Here is a 25,702-nt window from a genome sequence, read left to right as displayed (position 1 = left end):
TGGTGCATGCATGCTACAACATGGGTGAACCTTGAAAACATTATGTTAATGAAAGAAGTCAGTCATGAAAGACTAAGCTGTTGTCTCCCCTTATCCACAGAGAATATGTTCCAAAACCCCCAATGGATGCCTGAAACCACAGATAGTACCAAATCCTATATATACTATGTTTTTTCCTATTCATACATACCTATGAAAAAACTTAATTTATAAATTAGGCACAGTAAGAGATTAACAATAATAATAAAATAGAAATATTATAACAATATATAATAAAAGTTACATGAATGTGCTCTCTCTCTCAAAAAATATCCTATTGTACTGTACTCAACCTTCTTGTGATGATATGAGATAATAAAATGCCTATGTGATGAGATGACATGAGGTGAATGACATAGGCCTTGTGATGCAGCATTAGGCCACTACTGACCTTCTGACCATAAGTCAGAAGGCAGATTATCTGCTTCCAGACCATGGTTGACCATGGGTAAATGAAATTGTGGGATGCAAACTGCAGATAAGGGGCACTACTGTGTTCTATGATTCCATTAATATGAAATGTCTAGAATAAGCAAATCAATAGAAAGCAGAATAGCTGTTGTTTAGAGCTGGGGAAAGTGAGGGGAAATGGTAAGTGACTGCTAATGGATGTGGGGGGTTTTTTAGGGGGAGGCATGCTAAAATATTCTAAAATTAGATTATGGTGATACTGTGAAATTATGAATATACTAAAACCACTGAACCGTACATTTTAAATGAGTGAAATGAGTGAACTTTATGGTATGTAAAAGATATGTCAACAATGCTATTTAAAAAATAGCATGCATAATCCCCATATACCCTTCATCCATCTTTCCCCATTCTTACTCTTACATAACCATAGTACAAATATTGAAACCAGGAAATTAAAGTTGATGAAATACCACTGATTAATTAATTACAGATCTTAATCAAATGTTATTAATTGTCCCACTAATGTCTTGTGGAAGAGAAACGCAGCCTTTGCCATCCAGGAGCTGGTCTGGTGCTATCAGCTAAGGCTTTGGTGTTGCTGCAAGCTGGCTTGGCACTCACTGGAGATCTTTTTTTTTTCTTTTGAGATATAAGTGACATATAACATTATATTAGTTTCAGGTGTACCACATAATTCAATATGTGTGTATTGTGAAATGATCACCACAATATGTCTAACATCACCATAGTTACAATTTTTTGTGTGTGATGAGAACTTTTAAAATTTATTCTCTCAGCCACTTTCAAATATACAATACAGTAACGTTAACTCCAGTTGTCATGCTGTACATTACATCTCCAGGACTCATTTATTTTATAACTAGAATTTTGTACCTTCTGACCACCTTCACCCATTTCCCCCACTCCATACTCCAAGTCGGCAACCACTGATCTGTTCTCTGTTTCTCTGACTCAGGCTTAGTTGGGTGGTTGGTTGGTTTTAGATGACACAGAGAAGTGAGATCACATGGTATTTGTCTTTCTCTGTCTTACTTCACTTAGTGTAATGCCCTCAAGGTCTGTCCATGTTGTCACTCACACACTAGTCTTGGTGTTCTCCTCTTGCACATAAGTAATTTCACAGAGCATCAACATTGGATAAGGCAACTCTGTGCCCATGATGGATCCAGATAAAAACTCAAACACTCCATAATAATATTTGGACACAAATGAACTTTAAACATTATCCATGCCACTAAGTACCAAGCATTTCTCTTTCCTGGCTAATAAGAGTGTCTGCTGCTACTTTACCTACTGCAGGGTTAGCTTCGCTCTAGTCAGCGCCCCCTAGAGGTAATATCTATTAATACACCCAATCATATAATTGTATTCCACTACCTGAAGCATTTCTTAATCCTGCTCCAAATCACCTAACCAAATTAAGTATTTTCTAACACCCTCCTAGACATACCCTACAGTTGCCATGATGTGCCTTATCCCCTGCTACAACTAAATAAACCCAGCATGTTCAGCTACAGATATACTCTTCATGGTCTCTGGCTGGAGAGCACTGACAGTCCCTTTTCTGTCAATTTAATCCCGGGGAAAAATTCAGGATCTTAAACCGCATTCGGTCACCATGTCTCCTTAGTCTCCTCCCATCTGGAATATTTCTCGGTCTCTTTATCTTTCATGATCTTGACAATTTTAAAGAGTATTGGCCAGTTATATTATAGAATATCCCTCCCTTTTGTTTGTCTGATACTTTCTTATGATTAGGTTCTGATTATGAATTCTTGGTAGGAATAACACAGACATGATGTTGTGCCCTTCAGTGCTTGATAATAAAGCACATGATGTCACTATGTCCCATTACTGGTAATATTAACTCTGATTACTTGGCTAAGCTAGTGTCTGCCAGATTTCCCCTCTATAAAGTTGCTATTTTTCCTTTTGTAATTATTGATTGTCTGTGAGGAGACACTTTGAGACCATGTAAATATCTTGTTTCTCATACTTTCAAAGCCCACCAGTTTTAGCATCCCTTTGAGTCTTGCCTACAACAATTTTTACTGTGGTGTTTGTGAAATGGTGATCTTATATTTCCATCATTCCTCCTGTATTCATTAATGGGAATTCTGTCATAAGAAAGTGTTATCTCTTCTCCATCATTTTAAACTCTTCTTTTATTTATATTGGTATGGAATATTGAATAGTTATTTTGGCCTATGAGTTATAATCCATTATTAACATTATTTTGCTGTTCAAACCATCCTAGCTTTGGTCATTGGCAGAGCCATAAAGTTGGCTCTGAGGTCCTGTCTCTAATCCATTTTTGAGCACTTTTTAATCACAAAATGGTATTTAGAAACCAAGATTTCAGCATTAGGTATACTCATTAATACTGGGTTTTTTTGTTGCTTCTAGGTCCTCTCAATGGACAGAGCTGGGAAATATATATATACACATACATACATATCTACATCTATGCATGTGTGTGTGTGTGTAAATAAAGAGTTCATACTTCTGATTCCAATCCAACACAGGATTCATACTAGCTTTCTCCTTTCCTTACTTGTAATCTTTCTGACAGTGAAAAACCTCAATTTCATTATACAATGTATTTACATGCTTATTTGTTTAAGTCTATTGTGTGTATGTATGTATGTATGTACGTGTGTGTGTGTGTGTGTGTGTGTATGTAGATAGATAGATTGATAAATAGGAAGATAGAATTTCCTGAGTGGCTAATCCATACTCCCTGTGACAAAGATTACTAACTAGAATATGGTATTTATATAAATTATATTTGTCTTTAGCCTTATATTAAATAATCAAAATACTGAATTTTTCTTACCCACTCCCTTCAGTGTGGTTTTAATATTAGTTGTAATACAATTAGGTTAGTTGTTATTGTTTATATTGCATTTTGGGTGTCTTCCACATTCTGGTTGATTTTAATTATTCACTTATGTGTTCATTTGACATGTGAAATATTAACATTGTTTGGAGTCAGAGCTATACAAAGGGAAGTGTCACCCCATCCCTACTACTTTATTTCTATTCTTCCATTCTTTCCACCCCATTTTTCCTCTGACTGTAATAAATTTCTTTAAATTCTGTTTTATTCTTCCTATAGTTCTTACTGCACAATTAAACAGATACATGTGTGTCTTGTTATACACCTTTACTATTTACATGAAGGATATAGTACAACAGATACTTTATGGTACTTCGCTTTTTTCACTTAACAGTATATTTGAAACTGTACCATATCAGTTTATAAAGACTGTCCTCATTATTTTTTTGATAGCTGCATAACACTCTGTTGTGTGGATATACTATTAAGAAACACAATCCAGCTGAGTAAATTTTAAAGACCTTATTGGCTTCATTCAGCAATTCATGATCAGGCAGCAGCAAAGAAAAAAGTAGTATAATCACAAGGCCTGAGTATCTGAAGGCACTGTATTTTCCATTTTAGTGTTTTCCTTTTGTGCTTTTTAAAAACATGTCCTGAATTCTGAAATGGAAATGTATTACATCCCCATGCTAGCACACTGTAAAGGAAATAGGGCATTTAATATGTGCTTGATTTAACAAGACAATGAAAAGCACCTTCAATAAGTCTAACATTGAACTTGGTGCTAACGGACTAAAGATGTAAAGAGGGTTCCAATTCTCAAGGAGCTCACTACAAACAATGCCAAAGCCACACTACAAGCACTAGGATGGAGCGGGGCTCTAAAGCTGGAGGGCAAGGGGAGGAGTAGGGACTGTGGAGTGAACCAGAGAAGGATTCGAATTTCACAATTTACTTAAACTCTCTGAACCTCCATCTCTACATCAACTCACTGAAGATAATAATTCCTACTTTGCAGGGCTATTGAATCTAGTACATAGTACAGTGCCTGATGTAGAGTAGAATCTCCATGATTATTAGCTGATATGATTGCTAATAGAAGTATAAGAAAATTGTCAGAATAAATGTCCTTACTATGTTTTTTGTGTGTGTTTTTCTAAATGTACATTATAACCACTCTCCCTTATATTTATCTGATTGTTTATTGTTCACTAAACTCATCCCCAAATTTTATCTCACTTAAAATTCTCAATAAGCATGTGAGGCATGCAGGTCATACAGATTATTACAGGGTGGGTCTATTATACAGATTAATAAATGGAAATAAAATGACTGATTAAATGATTAGGCAGTAAATGACTTTCCAAGATCACACAATTTTGGAAACCAGGATTTGAGCAAAGATATTCTCACTCCAAATCTAATCCATGTTCCATAATGCTATAGTGACTCTATGATGGAAAGAAATGAGGACTAACCTAACAAAATGCACTTCATAAAAGCCTTTTCTGTGACACATAACCAGGGCTTGCCCCTAACACAGGGTCTGTCAAGCCAAAGGGATACAGGCTCCAAGTAAAGTAGAAGTAAAGGACCAGCATAGATGCAGGAAGATTGGAAAGGAAAGCTGTGATACAGTGATTTTAATAACAAATGTATATTTGACCTTCAGCCCTGTTCACAGCCCAGAGCTTCTAAAATCTTGGAATTTCTTAAGTGACAAGAGCTATAAAGGTGTCTTGTTATTCATAACAAGCCCCTCTTAACTACAGAGGAGTTTATGCTAATGAAGTGACTTTTGCAAAGCCCTGGAGGATGGGAGCTGGTTGCCAGGGGAACCAACCATGTGATTGGTTGGCACTTTAAGCCCCACCTGCCAGATCTCCAGGAAGGGGAGAAGAGGCTGGAGATTGAGTTCAATCACCAATGGCCAATGATTAATCAATCGTGCCTATGAGGCCCCCAGGAAAATTCAGAAGGACAGGCAGGGTTCAGAGAGCTTTTGGGCTGGGGTGTCAGAAGGGTGGCACACCCCAAACTCCATACAAAGGGTTCTGTACCTTACCCTATGTATCTCTTCATCTGGCTGTTCATTTGTATCCTTTAATATCTTTATAATATAATATAAAATAATATAAGATAATATAATAATATAGTAAGTAAACTGTTTTCCTGAGTTCTGTGAGTTCCTCCAGCAATTTAATTGAACCCAAGGAAGGGGTCAAGATATATATATATCTGTATATAACTCGTAGGTCAGAAGCACAGAAACAAATAACCTGGATTTGCAATTGGTGCCTAAAGTGGGGGAGAATAACTCTGTATTGGGGGACTGAGCCCTTAACCTGTGGTATATGATGCATCTACTATAGATCATGTCAGAATTGAGCTGAATTGTAAGCCACTCCAGCTGGTGTTGCAGAATTGCTTGGTGTAGGGAAAAGTACTACACATGTGGTGGTCAGAAGTGAAGTGGAGTATTCTGTGAATAGACAGAAAATAGGGCAGTTTTTTTCTTTACAACTGCTAAAAAAAAAAACAAGCCCAAAACAAAAGGGACCATTAAAAGGAGCAAGAGGGGCTGTAGGTGCACAAAAGCTTAGGATGGAGCAATTTTAGCATAGCCTGTTTTCTGCAATTCACTACTTCCTAACTATCACAGTGTTAAGCAGAAAAAGGCCAGTAAAGCCCACTAAATGGGACTCAGAGTTAACCAGATAAAACCAGAGAACCAGAAAAACTCAGAGTTAATGCCCTTTCCATGTGTTTTGAATCTGGGATGACCTTGAGACTGTGTCTAGTCAAAGGAATGCCAGTAAGACACGGCAGAGACATGGGACAAGCATCATAATTAATTTTCCTAAAAATGCTGGGATATAAACAGTACAGGAGGGACTCCATCTTAAGGCTAAGATTCCATTTTATAAACCAGAAAGAAGGGAAGTTAGATTCCTAACATATGCTTTGGTAATCAGCCAACAATATATCTTTAGGCAAGGCAAGCAGTTTTAACTGATATGTTCCCAGTGCTTAGGGGTAACCACTATCTTGGGAAGAACAGGATCAATAAATTCCTTGTGTTAAGTTTATCTTACAAAATTACCTGGAGGACTGACTATGGATAATGACATAGTGTCTCTGACCAGAGATAGACATAGTGAGACTGCATGATGAGTCTACACCCCTGATCCTTTATCCCACTCTTGAAAATCCTTAAAAGACAGAATCCCCAGCTTTTTAAGTGTGCCTCTTCTCTGAGGTTGCCCACAACCCCCTTTCTTTGAGTGTGTACCTTTTTGCCTTAAACAAACTTCTCACTGCTCAACTTATTACATAATGTCTCTGCTTTCTTCCAGGGGTAAGCATCTTAGTTACTTTCCTATTTCATTCTGTTCTCCAGGCTTAAGCACTAGTCTTCACTCTGTGTCTGTTCTACTGTAGATAAGCAGGGAGAGGCTACTGAGAGCTCTGATTTGGGCTTGCAAGTTTCTGTCATCTGGGTAGTCCCAGGCAGAACTGCAGCTGTAAGAGCATGCTCTTTAGTAGCCTGCCTGAAAAATCTCCTTTCTTTGCCTTTGAGAAGTTTTCAGAACACAGTCTCACTCCATCCAGCACTCTGTGGCTCCACCAAATCCTGGGGTGTTAAGGTCTTAGTTCCCATTCTGTGCAGATTTAAGCAGGCACTAGACACCAGGGTACCCTGGCTTTAGGAGTCAGCAAGGGATCTGCCCTATTCTGAGCAGGGGTTCAATGAGCTTCTCTTTCCTCCCTCTGCTCTTCCTTGCTCTCTGCTGCCAGCAAAGCAGCTGCCCTTCCCTGCTGCTCTCACTTTAATGAATTCTTTCCTCACCTTGTACTCTGACTTCCGTGCATCTCGGAACCAAATTCCTCCCCAGAACATGTTGGCCATTTGTTTCCTGTCTTGGTGGGTACCAGGTTCCTGTCTAAAAACATTGCAAACACTGTTCCACTCCCTCACTCCAAGAGAAGCTTCTGTTGGTTTTACCAGTTCAGTGGCTTCCATCCCCTCAGGGGCCTCTGCCCTTTGGGGAGTAGAGATAGAAATTATGAGCAAGCAACTTTATCATAATTGCCTCCCTCCCCTGTGGAGCAGAGTACCTCAAAACAGGCATCCAGGAATAACCTGGAAGCTACTTATACCAACTTTTTCCTTTTCAGACGCCACCATTTAAGAAGACCCTCATCGAAAATGCAAGCCCCATCGCAGTCACCGGTGGTCATTGTAACTCAGCCCGTGAGTGGCCCCATGCCCCAGACCTCCAACTGGCAGACAGGCATGTGTGACTGCTTCAGTGACTGCGGAGTCTGTAAGCAAGGGGAGCGGGTTTGGTGGGGGAAGGGGGGCAGGGGGAGGGTGAATGCCCCCACGACTGACATGGGGTGAATTACCAAAGACCAAATGGTCCTTCATTTCTCCCTTATTGTAGTAGAGGTTCCTGACATATTACAGGGCACCCTGCATGTCAGGCAATGGTATGTTAACAAAATAGGCCTGTGTTGGTTATAACTTAATTCTTCACAGAATAGTCTTACTCCTAAAGTAAGTTCTGGAGTTAAGAGTAAAAAAGCTCATGATTCTAAGAACAGGACTGGCTTAATGGTTATAAATAGACCATACGTTAAATTAAAAGAGACATTTCAAGTTTAACTCGATTTTAAAAAGTTACACATAGATGAAACTCATTACTTTGTAGTTATGCTGTGCCCAGTACACAAGGGATAGTTTTCATCTATCGGCTCAGAAAAGAATTATTTTAATTTATACATTTAAGCTTTTTATTCCTCTGAGAATAAAGAATTCTAAAGGCAATTGCTTCTGATTGGGAAAAATATCTCTGATTGCTTTGTTTTCTTTTTATGAGCTCTCTCTAAGCTTGGGCAAAAGTAAGTGAGACTGGGGTGTCAGAGAGGATCGAAGTGCTTAGTTCTCAGCACTAGCCAAGAAACAAACAAATCTGCCTACAAAAAAATTGCCTCTGAGGTTTATTTGCCTGTCTCAAGTCTATATAGTGTTCTTAGACAAGGAAAGAAACTACATTAACCTGTAACCTACCACTGAAATTAAGATTTGGTATCAGGTTAATAATTACATTGAAAAGCATACAGGGAAATAATTAGCAGGAAATGGAACAAGAAATTGGGTTTGTTTATTCATTCTCATTGTCTTAGTGGATGACCTGGGGTAATGACTTACACATCTCAGGACATTAGATCAACTTTTGTAAATGGTAGTGATAATTAGACTGCATTATTAAAACCCTCAAAAGATGAACATTCTGATCCTTCAGCCCTTAGTATTTTTTACTCAAGCAAGTGAATTATAAGTTCTAATTTGAGCTTAATTACTTCATGGCAGGATTTCTTAATTGCAGATCTGACTCAATCATTCTCCCTTCATAAAATATTTCAGTGATTCCTCACGACTTTGACAACCATCTCTGAGCATTCACACTTCATCATCCAGCCCCCAACCTGCCTTTTCCTCCAGCTCACCCCCATCCCCTCCTGGGCCCCAACCATACTGAATGAACACCAGCCATTGCCAAGAAGTGACAGGTTACCCCAAAAAGGCTCTTTTCCCTCTTTTCTGCCTGTAAAATTTCCAATCATCTGTCAGTATTTGGATCAAGCAGCATTTCCTTCTCAGAGCCTTGGAGCTCCCTTTTCTTTGGGTGACCCTCTGACATTTTCATATTATCCGACTTCGCCACTAGACTTCAGGCAGAGGCATTTTCAGTACTGAGGATAATTTCTAGAACATGGCTAGGGTTCAGTGAATCATTCAATAAATGGATGAAGACAGCACTACAAAAAGAATACACATTTTCCAAGGTGCAGTCATTCCCAAAATGATTGGGTGGGGAAAGGGAGAAGCTGATGCAAAACACTGTGGTGAACTCAGCAGCAGGTTATATAGCAAAAGCCCCATGATTTGGACTGCCGTTCATGAAAGCAAACTACCTTTCAGCTGTGGTGGAGGTAGAGTGGAGTAACTTGGGCCTCTGCTTTCATGTGTCCAGGTCTCTGTGGCACATTTTGTTTCCTGTGCCTCGCGTGTCAAGTTGCAGCTGACATGAATGAATGCTGTCTGTGTGGAACAAGTGTCTCAATGAGGACCCTCTACCGGACCCGATATGGCATCCCAGTGAGTCTCTTAAATACTGTATCATTCAAATATGCACCCACATTCAAAATAATTGCTAAAAACAAGGAGGCCATTTAATGTAATCCATCACCTGAATTTGATAGGAATTTCCTAGTATGCATAACCTTGTATCTAGTTGTTGAAACAATAGATCCTCTGGTTATGTCACCTCCTTTTAGGTTTCTGTTGAAAACTCTTTAAAATAAACAACTCTCATATTTGCAATGTATATCACACAATGGGAGAGGACTATTCAGAAGTGTATACTATGCCCCGGATATATTACGTATGTTACCTCACTTAATCCTTACACCATCCCTATGAAGTGGATAGGTCTACCACATCTTAACAAATGAGGACTTTAAAATTTTAGAAAGTGGAGTAACTTGCCCTAAGATATTCACTAGTAGTAGAGGTTGTCAGTATTCAGCTGTAATTTTCCATCCATGAACATCCATTACACCATAAGCTTCACTTTATGTAATAGGAGAATGTAGTGGTCAAGGTTCTGCAGAGAAACAGAACCAAAAGGAGATGTAGATGATACAGATAGAGAGAGAGATTATATATAAAGAGAGAGGTTTTAAGGAATTGGCTCACATGACTGTGGGCACTAGCAAGGTCAAAAAGCAGGGTAGACTGGCAGGCTGGGAGAGTTGCAGTTCAAGTCCAAAGGCAGCCTGCTGGCAGAATTCCTTCTTGCTCAGGAGAGGTTGATCTTTTTCTATTAAGGCCTTCAGCTGAGGATGAGGCCCATCCCCATTATGGTGTACTGATTTAAATCTTAATCTTATCTAAAAAATACCATTACAGTAATATCTGGAATAGTGTTGAATGAATATGAGTATCATGGTCTAACTGAGTTGACACATACAATTAACCATTACAGGGAACAAATGAATAGGTAGAATATTTTAGGAACTTATTTTATTCTATTAAAATTATTTTATTATTTCATTTTAAAAATATGTATTAGTTTTATTACAAAAAATAATGCATGCTATAATTTTATGACAAATTCAAACACAGAATTTTATAAAGAAGTGAAAATCTAACAGTTTCTATGCCTATAAGGCATATCAATATAGATTAGATATAGCTGTATCTATAGATCTAGACATTCAGAGTCTGGAATTTACAGGGCTCTTCTGTTTTGTTTTTAAAAAGAGGGTCATGTTATACTGGAACTTTTTTTTTCCACTAAACACCCTTTATGTCTGTAATACAGTTTTTATTAATGTCTGTATGGCATTCCATCATATAATTTACATAATCATTTCTTTATTGAGGAAAAGTTAAATAATATTTCAGTTTAAATAGTATATAAATGATTTTGTACACACACTTTTTGTATAAGTATATGTACTTTTGTAGAATAGTGTCCTAGATTACATTTACAGATCACAGGGTATGCCTTCAACTACATTCAAAATTTTGAAGATACTGTCAAATACCCTTCCAAAAAGATTGTATCAATTTATAATCCATTAGCGATTATAATATTATATAATCCCTTTCTATTCATGTGCCAATATTTTTTAATTGAAGTATTGTTGATATACAATCTTATATTGATTTCAAGTATACAACACAGTGGTTCAACAGTTACCCATATTCGTAAATCCTCACCCCCACTAATGCAGTTATTATCTGTCAACATAGGAAGATGCTGCAGGATCATTGGCTATATTCTCCATGCTCTGCTACTATCCTTGTGACCAACTTATATTATGATTGAGAATTTTTGTGTCCCTTTATCACCCTCACCCCCCCCACTCACATACCCTAACACTTCCCCAATGATAAACACCAGCCACCTCTCAGTGTCTATGAGTCTACTCATGTGTCAATAATGTATAATTTTTTTTCATTTTGCCAGAGAGGCAAAAATTATATTTCATTACTGTTTTAGTTTAATTTTCATTAGTTAAATCAAGCAACTTTTGAAAATTTATTGTTCATTTGCATTACTTCTATAAAGTATCTGTATATATCCTTTGTTCATTATTTTGTTGGGTTGTTTCCCTTATGAATTGTGGGAGCTCTTTATTATGCTATTATTTCTTCAAATGAAAGTTATCAAGTTTTTTAAAGGCTTAGTTCATAGTCCTTTTTTTAAGTGCTCTTTATGAGTTTGAAAAATTAGTCTGAAACTAAAACTTTAGTTGGAACAAAATTTGGAAGATTAGAAGAAGAAGAAATAAAGGCATTCTGGAGACTTTATTTTTTGTCTGACATTGATAAAATTTTTTTATTAAAAAAAAACCTTATTGTGGGATCACGGGAAGATGGCGGCGTGAGCAGATCAGAGGAAATCTCCTCCCCAAAACACACATATTTATGAAAATACAATAAATACAACTATTCCTAAAAGAGACACCAGTGGATGCAGAACAACAGCCAGGATACATCTACATCTGCGAGAACTCAACATCACATGAAGGGGGTAAGATACAAGTTGCAGCCAGGCAGGGCCCGAACGCTCCCCCACCCCAGAACCTGGCGGGAAGAAAGGAGTCGGAATGGGGAGGGAGTGAAAGCCCAGGACTGCTAAACAACCAGCTCTAGAAATCCGCACCCAGAGCGCAGACACAAGGTGCACGGGGTGCTGGATATTAGAGAAACGGAAAAGCAAAATGTGTGAGCAGGTCCCCGCAACCAGCACCCCTGAGACAAAAGAAAAGCGAGTGATTTCTGCAAGTCTTAAAGAGACAGAGACCCCACAGCTGGATGAAGTCATCCCGGCACACTTAGCCAGCAGCTGGGAATCCCAGGGAACTTTAGGCGTCCTAAACCCCGGGGCGGCAGCACAGCTCTGAAGCCCCTCATGGCACTTAGCAGCCTGCCAGTTGTTCCTCCAACTAGCACGGACCAAGACACACTGGCCCAGTAGTGGGAGAGTGGCAGCACATGCCGGGGGTGGCAGTGCCAGGGGACCAGGAGCAGATCGCATGTGCCAGTGGCGCCAGAGAAGCGGCTCATGTGAGCCCGCTGCAGCGGCGACCGAACAGCCTGGGTAGGGCCCGCGTGTACTGGCGGCAGTGGCACCAGAGGAGCCCAGGAGAGTACTGTGCAGGAGAGGCCCGCATGTACCTGCAGCGGAGCCAGAGGGAGCAGCCGCACTCCCAGCAGCTGACCAGAATCCTGGCACGACGCACAGCCACCCGGGCCAGACCCAAAGGCCGCTGCTGGCACACAGCTGCCTGGCAGGGGCGCCGCTATTGCGGAGGAGCGCACCTGGCATGCCCGCCACTCCTCGCAGGGCTCCCCGCTGCTCTGACGGAGACCCCGCCCACAGAAGCTTAGGGGATTAAACCGGTGGCTGCTCCAGGAGTGCAGGTAACTGACACAGGCAGAGGAGAAGGGCAAAGCATCCAGCAAGCAGGAAAGGACTTTCTTTTCCCAGCTGACAGACCTGCAACTGGCCTACAGCCACTGCTATCACCATGAAAAGGCAAAAAAATTCAGTCCAGTCCAAGATAGTTCAGACAACACCTGAGAGAGATCTGAAGAGACAGACCTAACCAGTCTCCCTGAAAAAGAATTCAAAATAAAAATCATAAACATGCTGACAGGGCGGCAGAGAAATATATAAGAGCTAAGGGATGATGTCCGGATGGATATTACAGAAGTGAAACAATCTCTGGAAGGATTTATAAGCAGAATGGATAAGATGCAAGAGGCCATTGATGGAATAGAAACCAGAGAACAGGAACACATAGAAGCTGACACAGAGAGAGATAAAAAGATCTCCAGGAATGAAACAATATTAAGAGAACTGTGTGACCAATCCAAAAGGAACAATATCCGCATTATAGAGGTAACAGAAGAAAAAGAGAGAGAAAAAGGGATAGAAAGTGTCTTTGAAGAAATAATTGCTGAGAAATTCCCCAAACTGGGGGAGGAAATAGTTGCTCAGACTACGGACGCACTCAGAACTCCCGAGAGAAGGGATCCAAAGAGGACAACACCAAGACACATAATACTTACAATGGCAAAGATCAAGGACAAGGACAGAGTATTAAGGGCAGCCAGAGAGAGAGAAAAGGTCACCTAGAAAGAAAAACCCATCAGGCTATCATCAGACTTCTCAACAGAAACCTTACAGGCCAGAAGAGAATGGCATGATATATTTAATGCAATGAAACAGAAAGGCCTTGAACCAAGGATACTGTATCCAGCACGATTATCATTTAAATATGAAGGAGGGATTAAACAATTCCCAGAGAAGCAAAAGTTGAGGGAATTTGCCTCCCACAAACCACTCTACAGGGTATCTTAGAGGGATTGCTCTAGATGGGAGCACTCCTAAAAAGAACACACAAAACACAACACCCAACATATGAAGAATGGAAGAGGAGGAAAAAGAAGGGAAAGAAATAATCATCAGACTGTGTTTATAACAGCTCAATAAGTGAGTTAAGTCAGACAGTAAGGTAGTAAACAAGCTAATCTTGAACCTCTGGTAACCACGAATCTAAAGCCTGCAATGGCAATAAGTGCATATCTTTCAATAATTACCCTAAATGTAAATGGACTGAATGCACCAATCAAAAGACACAGAGTAATAGAACGGATAAAAAAGCAAGACTCACCCATATGCTGCTTACAAGAGACTCACCTCAAACCCAAAGACATGCACAGATTAAAAGTCAAGGGATGGAAAAAGATATTTCATGAAAAAACAGGGAGAGAAAAGCAGGTGTTGCAATACTAGTATCATACAAACTAGACTTCAAAATAAAGAAAGTAACAAGAGATAAAGAAGGCATGACATAATGATAAATGGCTCAGTCCAGCAAGAGGATATAATCATTATAAACATATATGCACCCAATACAGGAGCACCAATATATGTGAAACAAATACTAACAGAATTAAAGGAGGAAATGGAATGCAATGCATTCATTTTGGGAGACTTTAACACACCACTCACTCCAAAGGACAGATCCACCAGACAGAAAATAAGTGAGGACACAGAGGCACTGAACAACACACTAGAACAGATGGACCTAATAGACATCTATAGAACTCTACATCCAAAAGCAACAGGATACTCATTCTTCTCAAGTGCACATGGAACATTCTCCAGAATAGACCACATACTAGGCCACAAAAAGAGCCTCAGTAAATTCAAAAAGATTGAAATCCTGCCAACCAACTTTTCAGACCACAAAGGTATAAAACTAGAAATAAATTGTACAAACAAAGCAAAAAGGCTCACAAACACATGGAGGCTTAACAACATGCTCCTAAATAATCAATGGATCAACGACCAAATTAAAATGGAGATCCAGCAATATATGGAAACAAATGACAACAACAACACAGAGCCCCAACTTCTGTGGGACGCAGCAAAAGCAGTCTTAAGAGGAAAGTATATAGCAATCCAGGCATATTTAAAGAAGGAAGAACATTTCCAAATGAATAGTCTAATGTCACAATTATTGAAATTGGAAAAAGAAGAACAAATGAGGCCTAAGGTCAGCAGACAGAGGAACATACTAAAGATCAGAGAAGAAATAAATAAAATTGAGAAGAATAAAACAATAGAAAAAAATCAATGAAACCAAGAGCTGGTTCTTCAAGAAAATAAACAAAATAGATAAGCCTCTAGCCAGACTTATTAAGAGAAAAAGAGAGTCAACACACATCAACAGAATCAGAAACGAGAAAGGAAAAATCATGACGGATTCTTCAGAAATACAAAGAATTATTAGAGATTACTATGAAAACCTATATGCTAACAAGCTGGAAAACCTAGGAGAAATAGACAACTTCCTAGAAAAGTACAACCTTCCAAGACTGACCCAGAAAGAAACAGAAAATCTAAACAGACCAATTACCAGCAACGAAATTGAATCGGTAATCAAAAAACTACCCAAGAAAAAATACCCCAGGACAGATGGATTTACCTCAGAATTTTGTCAGACATACAGAGAAGACATAACATCCATTCTCCTTAAAGTTTTCCAAAAAATAGAAGAGGAGGGAATACTCCTAAACTCATTCTATGAAGCCAACATCACCCTAATACCAAAACCAGGCAAAGACCCCACCAAAAAAGAAAACTACAGACCAATATCCCTGATGAACGTAGATGCAAAAATACTCAACAAAATATTAGCAAACCAAATTCAAAACTTCCTCAAGAGGATCATACACCAAGACCAAGTGGGATTCATCCCAGGGATGCAAGGATGGTACAACAGTCGAAAATCCATCAACATCATCCACCACAATAACAAAAAGGACAAAAACCACATGATCATCTCCATAGATGCTGAAAAAGCATTTGACAAAATTCAACATCCATTCATGATAAAAACTCTCAACAAAATGGCCATAGAGGGCAAGTACCTCAGCATAATAAAGGCCATATATGATAAAGCCACAGCCAACATCATACTGAACAGCGAGAGGCTGAAAGCTTTTCCTCTGAGATTGGGAACAAGACAGGGATGCCCACTCTCCCCACTGTTATTCAACGTAGTACTGGAGGTCCTAGCCACGGCAATAGGACAAAACAAAGAAAAACAAGGAATCCAGATTGGTAAGGAAGAAGTGAAACTGTCACTATTTGCAGATGACATGATATTGTACATAAAAAAACCCTAAAGACTCCACTCCAAAACTACTAGAACTAATATCGGAATTCAGCAAAGTTGCAGGATACAAGATTAACACACAGAAATCTGTAGCTTTCCTTTACACTAACAATGAACTAATAGAAAGAGAAATCAGGAAAACAATTCCATTCCCAATAGCATCAAAAAGAATAAAATACCTAGGAATAAACCTAACCAAGGAAGTGAAAGACCTGTACCCTGAAAACTACAAGACACTCTTAAGAGAAATTAAAGAGGTCACTAACAAATGGAAACTCATCCCATGCTCCTGGCTAGGAAGAATTAATATCGTCAAAATGGCCATCCTGCCCAAAGCAATATACAGATTTGATGCAATCCCTATCAAATTACCAACAGCATTCTTCAATGAACTGGAACAAATAGTTCAAAAATTCATATGGAACAACCAAAGACCCTGAATAGCCAAAGCAATCCTGAGAAGGAAGAATAAAGTGGGGGAGATCTCACTCCCCAACTTCAAGCTCTACTACAAAGCCACAGTAATCAAGACATTCAAGACAATTTGGTACTGGCACAAGAGAAGAGCCACAGACCAGTGGAAAAGAATAGAGACTCCAAACATTAACCCAAACATTTATGGCCAATTAATATACGATAAAGGAGCCATGGACATACAATGGGGAAATGACAGTCTCTTCAACAGATGGTGCTGGCAAAACTGGACAGCTACATGTAAGAGAATGAAACTGGATCACTGTCTAACCCCATACACAAAAATAAACTCCAAATGGATCAAAGACCTGAATGTAAGTCATGAAACCATAAAACTCTTAGAAAAAGACATAGGCGAAAATCTCATGGACATAAACATGAGTGACTTCTTCATGAACATATCTCCCTGGGCAAAGGAAACAAAAGCAAAAATGAACAAGTGGGACTATATCAAGCAAAAAAGCTTCTGTACAGCAAAGGACACCATCAATAGAACAAAAAGGTATCCTACAGTATGGGAGAATATATTCATAAATGACAGATTCGATAAAGGATTGACATCCAAAATATATAAAGAGCTCACACACCTCAACAAACAAAAAGCAAATAATCCAGTTAAAAAATGGGCAGAGGAGCTGAATAGACAGTGCTCTAAAGAAGAAATTCACATGGCCAACAGACACATGAAAAGATGCTCCACATTGCTTGTCATCAGAGAAATGCAAATTAAAACTACAATGAGATATCACCTCACACCAGTAAGGATCGCCATCATCGAAAAGACAAACAACAACAAATGTTGGCGAGGATGTGGAGAAAGGGGAGGCACGGGGAGGGCTGTGCAACACAGAGAAGATAAGCAGTGATTTTACAGCATCTTACTACGCTGATGGACAGTGACTGTGAAGGGGTATGTGGGGGGTACTTGGTGAAGGGGGGAACCTAGTAAACATAATGTTCTTCATGTAATTGTAGATTAATTTTTTTAAAAAACCTTATTATGGTATAAAAAGCTTAAAACAAACTGCATATACTTAAAGCATACAATCTGATAAGTTTAGATTTATGTGGGTACCCATAAAACAATCCTCATAGTCAAGATAGTGAACATACTTAGTACCCCCAAAAGTTTGTTCACATCCCTTTGTAACTGGCCCTTCTTTCCCCTCCCCTCCAACTAATTACCATATGCTTTCTGTCACTACAGATTAGTTTGCATTTTCTAGTTTTATATAGTAGAACTATACAGTGTGTACTCTTCTTTCTAGCTTCTTTCACTCAGTATAATTATTTTGAGATTCATCCAAGTTGTGTTGTATACACTTGAAACTTGTTAGGAGGGATTTCATGGTAAGTATTTTAATGTAATGAAATAAAATTAGAAAAAAAGAAAATATATGGATGACAAATAAGCACATAAAATGTTAAACATCATTAGTCATTAGAGAAATGCAAATGAAGACCATAGTAAGATACCTCTACATTCCTATTGGAATGGCTAAAATTAATCAGACTACACCACAGCAAGTATATGGAGGAAATGCAACTTTCATGCACTGCTGGTGGGAAGGTAAAATGCAGTTTCTTAAAAAGTTAAATAATACCTATTTGACCCAGCCATTCTATTCCTAGATGTTTACCAAAAATATATATATCCATACCAAGATTTGTACACACATGCTCAGAGCCATTTTGCTTGTAACTGCCAAAACCTAAAAACGACCCAAATGTTCACCAGAAGGTGAATGGATAAACAAATGGTGATAGGTCCATATAATGGAATACTACTCAGCAATAAAAAGGGATGAACTATTGGCACAACAATCTGAATGAATCTCAAGATACATATACTTTAAAGTTGTGGGTAAAAATGTGAGGGTAATCCCTAATAGGATACAAATCAGTTGTGGAACATCTGACCTACTGAAGGGAATAAAAGGAACAAAGAAAGATCTATTCATCAGAAAGAAGAACAGAAGAGGACGAGGAGCCATCCAGTGAAAACCAAATACAAAACAACTCGGCTATCACATGGCGGGGAGTGACTTAGACTTCTCTGCTGTGTTAAAATAACTTTACCTTTTATTCTTTCTCTCAGTGTGCTTGTGGTGAGTCTTCAGGACTCTTTCTCTTACAGATAGGTGCAGAACTGCCCCCATACCTTACCCTCTTCTTTCCTCGGGCCCCACAGTCCACATTCGGGCCTCTGTTGAATTTATCTGCCTGCTGTAACCCTGGCCCAAGTCACACCTCGCCGCTCTGGGCTGGCCCAGCTGCTCAGGCTGGTTCGGTTAACTTCCTGTCTTCCGTTCCTCAGCCTGTTCTTCCTCTTTCTGGGCTCCAGGTGTTGAGGCTGGGGTTCATCTAATGCCCTGCCCATGACTGTGTTAATTTTCAGGTTCCTTAACTCTGTTTTTACTTTCTCCATCAGTGTAGCCTGTCTGCTTCGTATTTCCCCAAAATTGCTCAGTGTTTCTGGCCCACTAAGTCCCCCCAATCTCTCTTTCCTAGAACAGCCTTAGTTTTATTTATCAAGCTCTGCAAGCACATAGTTTTTCTAATTTTCTAATATTTGTTAAGAATAATAGTAGTCCCCAAACTTCTCTCCCTGCTTCTTGTTTCCCAGAGCCGATCTTTGAGTGTTTCCCTTTAAACCTCCAAGTCATAGACTCAGGTTGCCATTTTTTGACTCTTCAGGTTGGGTCATTGTCAATGCAAGATGAGAATTTAGTGCTATTTTCTCCCCTTCCACACCACAAACACATACCCTCCCCCTACCCCACTCTTTCCAATACAGTTATATGTAGTTTTGATTAAATCCATATTCAGTATTTACCTCATGATACCTAAGCTCGCTCTTCAGATTTGAGCCATGTAGTGAACTACAATTGAATTTCCTGCTAAACTTTGTTTTTCCTAGTATTAATAACTTTTGGGTTTTTCATTAGAATTTTTCATTTACTTATGAGTAATTCAACCCCAAATTCATTCCCAGTTTTCTAAATCTCTTCCCAATATATCCAACACATCAGACAGTCTGTCATTTTCATCTGCTTGAAATCATTCCCTGTCCTGCTACCCTAGGAACCACTTGCTCCTCAGTCTTGGCGCTAAGCTCTCACCCTGGGATCTCCTTCACCATGACCCTGGAGATTCCATTCACTTCTCTCCTGTTTCTTATATCCCATATCTTCCTCTTCATTGGTTTATGCCTACATTTTGGGGGAGGCATCCTCCAGTAGTTCCCTGAGACAGGGAGGGGGTGTACGGGAAAAAATTCTGAGATTTTACTTCCTGGAACTCTTTATTTGACCCTCATTTTGATACTTTAGTTAGATATCTTGTATTTTTCAATGTTACAAAGTTCAGGAAAACATTTGATATCATAAAGAGAAACAGGAGTTATATGGAAAAATCAGTTAACGTTTTCCTCAGTGTATCCATCCAAACCCTGAATTCAAAGGATCAGTGCCTTCTGCTTTTCTTCAAAATGTCTTAAAAATGCAGAAGTCTTCATTTCCTATAGATTTACATTTCTAAATCTTTTATATTTTCAAACAGGGATCCATTTGTGATGACTATTTGGTGACCAACTGCTGTCCTCTGTTCTCTCTTTGTCAAATCAAGAGAGACATCAACAGAAGGAGAGCCATGCATACTTTCTAAAGAACTAATGGTAGGTCCCAGAATCTGTGGATTTTTAGAAAAATAATTAAGAGCTTTGTAAATCATACATTATTTTGAGTAATACTTCTGTAATAATAATTCCTTAAGTCTCTCAAATGGTATCTTAATATAAAGATAGATTTTTATTTCCTCTTATGAAGAAGATAGCTAGATTAGGTTGCTTCAGCTGCCACAAGAAAATTCCATAGCCTGGGTGGCTTACACAACAGGAATTTATTTCTCCCAGTTCTGGAGGCTGAGAAGTCCAAGATCAAGGAGTGAGGACCTTGATTCACTTCCTTGGTGAGGGTCCTCTGCCTAGCTTGCAGATGGCTGCCTTCTCGCTGTATCCTTAAATGGTGGAAAATGAGAAGACAGGAACCCCATGAAGGGCCTTACCTTCATGGCTTCATCTAAATGTAATTACCTCCCAAAGGCCTCACCTCCTAATGAGATCGCGTTGGCGGTTAGGGTTTCAACATGAGTTTTGCGGGGAGGCACAAACATTAAGTCCATAACAATTGCTCTATATTTTGAAACCGTTTAGTAAATAAAAGAGTGCTGACTTTTCTAGACTTCTCAGAATTCTGTTGGTCTATTAATGAAGCACCTACCTTATAAAATACCAGAGTATGGTGAGAAAGGAAAGAAGTAAAAAATACGCTTTCTGAGAAGGCAAACAAACTAACAAAAGCAACAGGTACATAATTACAAAGCAGTAGAGCCAATGAAGTAATATGGAATATTTGGATTGATTGTGGCATAAAACACCAATAATGAGGTGAGGCTAAACAGAAAAGTCCTATTGGAGAAGGTGAACTTTGAAAGAGGTGGATATAGAAAATATAATATTTGGAAGTGTTACACAGAATTTCACCATTGGAAATGCAATCAAATCATTTCCAACTAGTTTTCCAAGATTCTCAGAAATAGCTATTGAAGATGTGTAAAGTAGAAATCAACATGATTTTCTCAGTATTCTATGGGATATACCTTCAGTATGGGAAGAAAACATTAATTCTTCCATTCTTCGCAATATCCTACTTCCTTCCTCAAGTAAATGAGAACTCCGTATGAGTTAACAAAAATAACTCCTGGAAGGTAGGTTAAAAAAAATTCGTTTATGTAACAAATAACACAGTAGTACTAGTATTATACAGGGCACTTCTAGGTGCTGTGGGGGACAATAATAAACAAGCTGGTTCTCTCGTCCCTAAAGAGTTTATACTCAAAAAGAGGAGATTAGACAAGCCATTAAATAAAATGCGATTTGACTAATGCTTTTAGACAAAGTGCTATTTTATGTTGAGAGGAGTAAGAGTTCATATTCTGTGAGATAATGTAAGTGAAAGTTTCCTGAAAAAAACAGTGGTTTTTTATTCTAAAGAGGAAGTGAGTATCAGGGTCACCACAGGAAATGGATAACACTTAGATCGTAGTAAGACAAGGAGTTAGTGAAGAGTGTCACTGAAGGAGTGGGTGAGACGTATGGGGAAATGACAAGGGCTGCTGCGGCGACCTGGGCTGGCGACAGCTGAACAGTTAGCGCCCCAAGGCCTCAGCGGGGAGAACGGGGAGCAGTAGCCTGAATCCAAAGGGGACAGCGGTGTAGAGAAGGCTGCCCTGAGAGGGAAAGTAACTCCTCAACCGAGAGGCAGGTGCAGCCTGAGGCAACCCCACAGGAAGGAGGCAAGGGGAAAGCACCCGAGCTCACTGGCTGATGTCCTTCTGGGCTTCCCGTTGGCTAAACGCACCAGGAAGGCAGAGCGCAGGGAAGTCAGCTCTAGCCCATAGGTTAGCCTCCTGGGATACAGGAGCACAGACAGGAGGGAAATGGATCTGATGAGGCAAACAGAAGGTCTCTGACTCAAGATGTGGTTTTAAGCAATAGAAATAGATGTTGTTTCTAATCAGCAACAACTTTAGTGACACTAGAGAGGGTGGCAGAAAAAGAAAAAAACACCTTTATGAGCTTAGGTTCAACCTGGTGAGAACTTACGGTATAAACAGGAAATGATGAGAAATTGAAGATTTGAAAAAGTGAGTTGGGACCTCAGCATTGCAGTGCCATGAATACAGGCTAATGATTTGGCCTTTTATTTGGTAAGCAATGGGGAGTTATTGCAGGCTTTAAGTAAGGGATGAATATAAGTAGAGTTATGCTTTAGAAAAATTAATCTGATAACGGTTATATAGCACAAACTGGACAGAACAGAGTCCGAAGCTGAAAAGATGGAGTTAGACCATTTCAACACTGTTTATTTAGTTAAATACATGACACAGTTTGAATAAAACATCTACCCACACATACATAATAATGAATCCTGACATCTGAATTATGTTTTTTTTAACCTCAGGGAAATTATCTACTGAATCTTTGAACTGGTTTGAAATAAAATACCTTGGCGGTCCTGACTCTAGCTCATTAACTTGTACCTTACATTATTCATTGACAATGAAATTTAGATATTCAAATACCTAAAATGGAAGAATCAAGAGACAAAGATAAAAAAAAAAAACATGATTTATGTAAAAAATAGATTGAGACAAAGGGACATAGGAGCCAACTTTAAAAGCTCCCAATAGTGAATAGTGGAATAATAATTTGAGCAACAAAATAAGGTAATATTGGATTATAACTGAAACAAAATCAGGATCTATGCATCTATACTTATGTAAATACATGATCAAATAAAGAAATGGGAGAGAAAAGAAATCTCCCAGAAGTATGAAGAATTCCAAACAGTTAGGTAGATAGCCCTCCCTCAAGGAGATGGAACATAATTCCCCACTCCTTGGCGTGGGTTTGCAGTGACTTCCATTCAAAGGCGGTATGTAAAGAGGCCCCCGACAGCAGAGACCCCGGACAAAACTACTTCAGCCAAGCAATCAAAGTTCACCTTATCAGTGCTAAGTCGTGTTGGCAGCATGTCCCCAGACCTTATGTGATGAGAATGGCACTGTGCCATTGTGGTCTTCCTCCCCAAGCCCCCTACTCCAGTCTTACTGTGAGAAAAACATTAGACAAATCCAAATTGAGGCACATTCGGCAAAATACCTGACCAAACTCTTCAAACTGTCAAGGTCGTCAAAAAAAAAGAAAGCCTGAGAAACAGTTACAGTTTAGAGGATCCTGAGGAGACATGATGACTAAATGTAATGTGCTTTCCTGGATGGCATCCTGGGACAGAAATAGGACATTAGGTAAAAACTGAGAACTCTAACTGTTAAAAGTATAGGCTTTGGTTAATAATGTATTAGCAGCTGCTCATTCATTGTGCCAAACCCACCATAGTTAGATGGTAACCTATAGATAAAGTGGTGCAAGATATGTGGGTAACCTATAGACAAACTGGTGCAAGGTATGTGGGAACTCACTGTATTCTCTATAATGATTCTAAAACTAAAAGCTTAAGAATAAAAATAGTAGATTGGGAAAATTTAAACCTATTCTTTGTGTACCCATTATAGGTGAAGAGCTCTCACCCAAGCAACTAAAATCAGCAGACACCGCTTCAGCTCGAGTACCTCTCCACCTTTTGCAACTGAAATATGACATATATGTTTAATCACAATCAATGGGGTAAAAGCATGGAATTTTTATTTTAAAATTTTAAGTGAATGCCCCATAGTTTTGCTGAATGGTCCAGCTTAATTTCTCCTTGCTTTTGTAATAAATTTTCTGGCTTATAGATTTTATATACATTACATTTAAAATATAAATCAAAGATTTTACTGACGCAGTTCTCCGTGCTTCTTTGCTCTCAATAAAGTATCTTTATGTCATTAGTTAATCTGCAGAGTCAGTCTTAGAATTTTGTCTTCATTTTTTCATTTCATAACAAGAGATTCTGGTCCACAGCAACTCAGTTCTTTTTCATCTAAGAACTTCAAGAGAGAAAAAGACTACAAATAGTTATTATAAGACACTTATTGTACATTTAGCTAATACTTTTGCTCCTTTTTATCTATAAATATTATTTTTTTGTATCATTAATCTACAATTACATGAAGAACATTATGTTTACTAGGCTCCCCCCTTCACCAAGTCACCCCCCGCCACATACCCCTTCACAGTCACTGTCCATCAGCGTAGTAAGATGCTGTAAAATCACTACTTGTCTTCTCTGTGTTGCACAGCCCTCCCCGTGCCCCCCACACACTATACATGCTAATCGTAACACCCCCTTTCTTTTTCCCAGCCCTTATCCCTCCCTTCCCACCCATCCTCCCCAGTCCCTTTCCCTTTGGTAACTGTTAGTCCATTCTTGGGTTCTGTGATTCTGCTGCTCTTTTGTTCCTTCAGTTTTCCTTTGCTCTTATACTCCACATATGATTGAAATCATTTGGTACTTGTCTTTCTCCGCCTGGCTTATTTCACTGTGCATAATACCCTCTAGCTCCATCCATGTTGTGAATGGTAGGATCTGTTTTTTTCTTATGGCTGAGTAATATTCCATTGTGTATATGTACCACATCTTCTTTATCCATTCATCTACTGATGGACACTTAGGTTGCTTCCATATCTTGGCTTTTGTAAATAGTGCAGTGATAAACATAGGGGTGCATCCGTCTTTTTCAAACTGGAGTGCTGCATTCTTAGGGTAAATTCCTAGAAGTGAGATTCCTGGGTCAAATGGTATTTCTATTTTGAGCATTCTGAGGAACCTCCATACTGCTTTCCACAATGGTTGAACTAATTTACATTCCCACCAGCAGTGTAGGAGGGTTCCCCTTTCTCCACAACCTCGCCAACATTTGCTGTTGTTTGTCTTTTCGATGATGGTGATCCTTACTGGTGTGAGGTGATATCTCATTGTGGTTTTAATTTGCATTTCTCTGATGATTAGCAATGTGGAGCACCTTTTCATGTGCCTGTTGTCCATCCGGATTTCTTCTTTAGAGAACTGTCTATTCTGCTCCTCTGCCCACTTTTTAATTGGATTATTTGCTTTTTGTTTGTTGAGGCATGTGAGCTCTTTATATATTTTGGATGTCAATCCTTTATCGCACCTGTCATTTGTGAATATATTCTCCCATACTGTAGGATACCTTTTTGTTCTATTGATGGTGTCCTTTGCTGTACAGAAGCTTTTTAGCTTGATATAGTCCCACTTATTTATTATTGCCTTTGTTTCCCTTGCCCGGGGAGATATGTCCATGAAGAAGTCACTCATGTTTATGTCCATGAGATTTTTGCCTAAGTCTTTTTCTAAGAGTTTTATGGTTTCATGACTTACATTCAGGTCTTTGATCCATTTGGAGTTTACTTTTGTGTATGGGGTTAGACAGTGATCCAGTTTCATTCTCTTACATGTAGCTGTCCAGTTTTGCCAGCACCATCTGTTGAAGAGACTGTCATTTCCCCATTGTATGTCCATGGCTCCTTTATAGTATATTAATTGGCCATATATATTTGGGTTAATGTTTGGAGTCTCTATTCTTTTCCACTGGTCTGTGGCTCTTCTCTTG

The 25,702-nt window shown here is 39.0% G+C and overlaps 1 protein-coding gene across 1 annotated transcript in view; it reads left to right on the top strand.

The window, feature by feature from the left end:
- PLAC8 (placenta associated 8) overlaps nt 1-24,024 on the top strand; it is a 29,801-nt gene extending 5,777 nt beyond the window's left edge. The window contains exons 2-5 of the mRNA XM_036906377.2: nt 7,496-7,644; nt 9,358-9,482; nt 20,126-20,240; nt 23,702-24,024. Coding sequence (XP_036762272.1) covers nt 7,527-7,644; nt 9,358-9,482; nt 20,126-20,230 — 348 coding nt within the window. The 5' untranslated portion in view covers nt 7,496-7,526 and the 3' untranslated portion in view covers nt 20,231-20,240; nt 23,702-24,024. The remainder of the gene's footprint in view (nt 1-7,495; nt 7,645-9,357; nt 9,483-20,125; nt 20,241-23,701) is intronic.
- Nucleotides 24,025-25,702: the final 1,678 nt, after the last annotated feature.

This window comes from Manis pentadactyla, chromosome 5, assembly GCF_030020395.1.
Source record: "Manis pentadactyla isolate mManPen7 chromosome 5, mManPen7.hap1, whole genome shotgun sequence".
NCBI classification, from domain to species: Eukaryota; Metazoa; Chordata; class Mammalia; order Pholidota; family Manidae; genus Manis; species Manis pentadactyla.
This window is presented reverse-complemented; position numbering and strand designations above follow the sequence as displayed.